At 39.4% G+C, this 4445-nt stretch overlaps 1 protein-coding gene across 1 annotated transcript; it reads right to left on the bottom strand.

Moving 5' to 3' along the window:
- Nucleotides 1-790: 790 nt before the first annotated feature.
- On the bottom strand, nucleotides 791-2812 carry LOC110102941 (geraniol 8-hydroxylase-like). The gene is made up of 2 exons (XM_020831464.2): nucleotides 1906-2812; nucleotides 791-1638 (listed from the first exon to the last, which is right to left on the bottom strand). The coding sequence occupies exons 1-2, from the start codon at nucleotides 2791-2793 to the stop codon at nucleotides 1021-1023; spliced, it is 1506 nt and encodes a 501-aa protein (XP_020687123.1). The 5' UTR covers nucleotides 2794-2812; the 3' UTR covers nucleotides 791-1020.
- Between the last annotated feature and the right edge of the window lie 1633 nt (nucleotides 2813-4445).

Raw genomic sequence — 4445 nt, 5'->3', positions numbered from 1 at the left:
TGGTGTAAAATTGGACCAGACCGTCTGATTCAACTGTAGATAGATCTCGTCTAGTCCACTTAAAGAATCACCTCCTACGGCAAGATTGTAAAACCGGTTTGATCCGAAGATTCCACTTTTAGCTAGTTTAATTACTACCCCATAAACAATTAAATAACTATTTTAATAAATTTAATATTAAATATTGATATTAAATAAATTAATTTACATTTAATATATTTTATTTTATAATTAACAATAAATTCCTATAAAAACCATCTGCTAAGCAAACATCTAATCAAATATTTTATTAGAGGACTGAGGGTGGCAATCATGATGGAAGTTGAAGGAATATTGAGATGTTAGAGTTGTCTTTAATAAATCTTTGTTGGTTTATTTGGTCATTCTCTTTAGAGGGGTAAATTATTGCGTCCGGTCACCTGACATGCGGATATCCAATCCGGACACGCCACCTCACCCGGATGCACTGGGCCCGATATTTTAGAATGACGTGGCGCGTTTTTATTGGTGTCCGGACGAATCCGGACACCGAACACAATAATTTGCCCTTTAGAGGAGGGAAAATCTAGACTACAAAGAAAACCAAAAGCCTTAGTATCAATGTATATTAAAAAATGTTACAAACACATCATAAACTATGGTGAAATGATTATAGATGTAATAAATTTTGATATGTTTTATAACATGTGAACCATACATTAATTTTCTTACTTAATTCTTACCACTCAGTAGAAATATAGCTTTAACAATATCATGATATCTTTCAAAATGTAATTTATTATATGCCATCTAATACTACAATTGACATTTAGGCTTCTTTTGAGATAACATTCTTGCTGTTTTTTAAAACAAATTTTTAGTACAAAAATTTCTTCTGCTATAAATTTTTGTATTAAAATTTTATTTTAAAAAATAATAAGAAAGTTGTCGCAAATGAAACCACTTTTCAATGCTTTCTACTGAATCTTAATCTCCATAATATGATGATAGTCTTGATGGCTCTTAATATTGATCCAGTGTTCAATTTTTTCTAGCAGGAGTAGCTATGGCCTTAAGTGGACAAGCCAAGACAAGTGTGACACCAAACTTCTCAGTGAGATCCAAATCAGTAGGCTTCATTCCGTCAGGCAAACTCCATTCGAAGGATTGAATGAGGGAAGCCAGCATGAGCTGTACCATCCGAACACCCAAAGGAAGCCCAGGACAGATTCGCCGCCCCGAACCAAATGGTATGAGCTCAAAGTGCTGTCCACGAAAATCAATCTCATTTCCTTCCATGAACCTCTCTGGTAAAAAGCAATCCGGATTCTCCCAAACCCGCTCGTCTCGGCCCATGGCCCAAACATTCACAAGGACCTGATTGTTCTTCGGCACCCTGTAACCATTTATCTCTGTACTCACCTCTGCTTTATGAGGCAATAAAAGTGGAACTGGGGGATGAAGCCGGAGAGTCTCCTTCAAAACTGCTTGGAGGAACAAAAGTCTTGAGATGTCCGACTCTTCTACTTCTCTCTCGAACCCGATGACAGTTGTGATCTCTTCTCGAGCCCTCATCATCAATTCTGGCCGGTGAAGCAACTCGGCCATCGCCCACTCCAACGTAGCGGCGGCCGTCTCACTTCCAGCAAGAAAAAAATCCTGATCAAATAAAAAAAGAACACACATCTTTCAGTATATACTGCAAATTATACTAAACTTAGGGTATCTCCAACCCAAAATCTCATTTTTCACATCAAATCAGGCTGAGATTGGAAAATGGTGTTGGTGAACAGTGCGACGTCAATATTGACGTTGCATTGTTCACCCGCAATTAAATAACAGAAGATTTGGCGTTCAACTGGAGCGACTGAACGACGACATAGACATATGACGCTCGCGCATGCAAAAAATAGTGTGACTAATCACCAATAGCAAGGATTTTATCATTCTTCTGTTGAGCTTGGAGTTGACTTCTCGACAGAGTTGAAGAAGCACATCCAAAATGTCGGGATTCTTCCTTCTACCTTCTGCCGTGATTGCCAATCTATTTTCTATCATTTGATCGAAGAAGTCGTATAACTTCTTAAAGTATACAGTAAATCGTCGTCTTCGACCTTGCATGTCTATTGGAGCCAATAAAGGGAAGAAGTCAGAGATGTTCGGTCTTCCGGCCTCTTCCATCAAACCCCACATAGTATCCTTCAACTCTTGAGCTGAATTAGATTTGAAATCTACCATATCAGTTGACAAGATTGTGGTCGATATGAGATTGAGAACAGTACTAAATGCTGCCCGAGCAATGTGCACCGCCGCCCCATTCTCCCCCCTTATGAAAGCGACAAGTTCCTCGACCTTTTTCCGGCGAAGTATTTGGGTTGCTTCGAGAGACTGCGAGTTAAAGAGATGGGTTTTGGCAAGAGTGCGGAGGTACCTCCATGATTGGTTTGGTGGCAACCATACAATGGAGACCTCCTCGTGGCCGAGAATTTTCACGGCATCTGGGACATGTCGATCAGAGATGGAGTGTTCTTTTGTTTTCAGAACTATTTTTGCGAAGCTTGGAGAGGAGACGACGACGGTGTGAATAGTGCCAAGCTTGAGAGACATGACTGGTCCATATGTCCGGGCAAGACGAGCCAAGGAGCGGTGGGGATTTTGGCCGAGTTCGAGTATGTTTCCCAACACCGGGAGAGGTCTTGGGCCGGGAGGAAGAGGTAACTGGCTTGAGGATCCACGTTTTGTGACTATTCTAAAAAGGATGGCGAGAGCTATGAAGAAAACTGAGCATAGAAGACCTTGAGTTAGAACTTCCATTTTCTTTATTTGCAGATGGGAGAAATATGCATAGAGGAAAGGCGTTCTTATAAGTCATGGGAGGAAAGCAAACCAACCGGACAAATTTTAGAAGATTTTATTATTTTAGAACAATATTACTTTTTTTTCTTAAAAAAATAGTATTGATATATCATCAAAAAATTATCTTGATCAAGCACGAATCTCAAAGCAAAATCAGGTTGGAAGCTTCAAAAATTAAATATGGGTCCATCTGAACTCCGATTTCAGCAAACTTATAATCGAACTGAGCGTCTTGAAAATACAAACCCAACGTCACCAAATTCAACTCAATATGAGCCCAAAATATTTCAAATCAAATACCCAAAGCACATTAGAAAGGTTCAATCCATAATTTGGATTGCCAAACAGTTTCTAAATATGTCATGCTTATAGTCAAATCAAGCGGCTCGATGAGACGAATCCAACGAGCCCAAGATCGTCAAATTCTAATATCATTAAAGCCTTCCAATGTCATATAAACGGTCCACGATCAAGGGATTCAACATTGATCGTCCATTCAAACAACTGTCAATTTAACCCCAATCTTTCTCCTATTTTCTAGCATGTCATCCTCAAAAAACTATAAATATCCCCTCATTTCTCTTAAGAGAGGACCTAAGTAAGGAGAAGAGAAGAAGAGGAGGTTAGAGAAGGAAGAAGCTCCTCCTCGACCACCGTCAGAGTTCCTCATAACTTTCAAGTGACGCTGGAATTCTGTCTGACCTTTAAGTGACGCCGGAATTCCATCCGACCTCCAAGTGACGCTAGAATTCCTCTTCGTCCAACCACCAAACGACGCTGAAGTTCCTCCTGACTTTTAAGTGGCACCGGAGTTCCGTTCGACTTTTAAGTGACGCCGGAATTCCGTCCGTCCTCCAAGTAACCCCGAAGTTTCTCCATACTTCCAAGCAACGTTAGAACTCTGTCCGACAAATAACGGACACTAGTTTTCCAACACCATCATTCTGATATCCGTTTGCAACTAAATTTCAATCCAAGAGTTGATTATTGTAATCTGATCGTTCTAAATTTTAAAGACGAGTCAATATCTTGTAACTCAACCAAACACTAGTGGAATTCTTTTAAGTGGGCATGACCCCATGGTTTTTCTCTTTCTAGGGCTTTCCACTTAAAAATTCTTGTGTTTTATTTCTCTTCTATTTGTTTCCTAGATATTCGTACAACGCTGAGACAAAAAAAATCAAACTCTATCGTCATGTATATTCTAGCCCGCAACAAGTATAGTTGCCCGTTTACGCGTAGAAATTATTTTGTGCGGACGCAGCTCTACGTCCGGATGCCACGATACCGAGTGGTAGCGAGCCGAGGTATCGAGCAGTGTCGAACCACGGTACACTAAATGGGGACGTGGTGCATTCTAATTGGTCTCCGGACGACGTTCAGTGTTCACACATATTTTAATTTTTTAAAATTTTTTCAACGCGTAGGGGAGAGATGCGGCCATCTATATAGAAGTGAGGCTAGCAAAATTTTGTTTATTTTAAATTTTTTCTTAATGAATTGTTAAGAAATTATATTTTTTTTAGGTATGAGAGTAATTCAAATGGAAAAAACTTGGTGAATTTTTTTAGCAATTTTTCGAGAAATTGACTTATCAAAATCCAGTTTTA

This window comes from Dendrobium catenatum, unplaced genomic scaffold, assembly GCF_001605985.2.
Source record: "Dendrobium catenatum unplaced genomic scaffold, ASM160598v2 fragScaff_scaffold_315, whole genome shotgun sequence".
NCBI lineage: Eukaryota > Viridiplantae > Streptophyta > Magnoliopsida > Asparagales > Orchidaceae > Dendrobium > Dendrobium catenatum.
The sequence above is the reverse complement of the archived record's forward strand: the minus strand, read 5'-3'. Positions and strand labels throughout refer to the sequence as shown.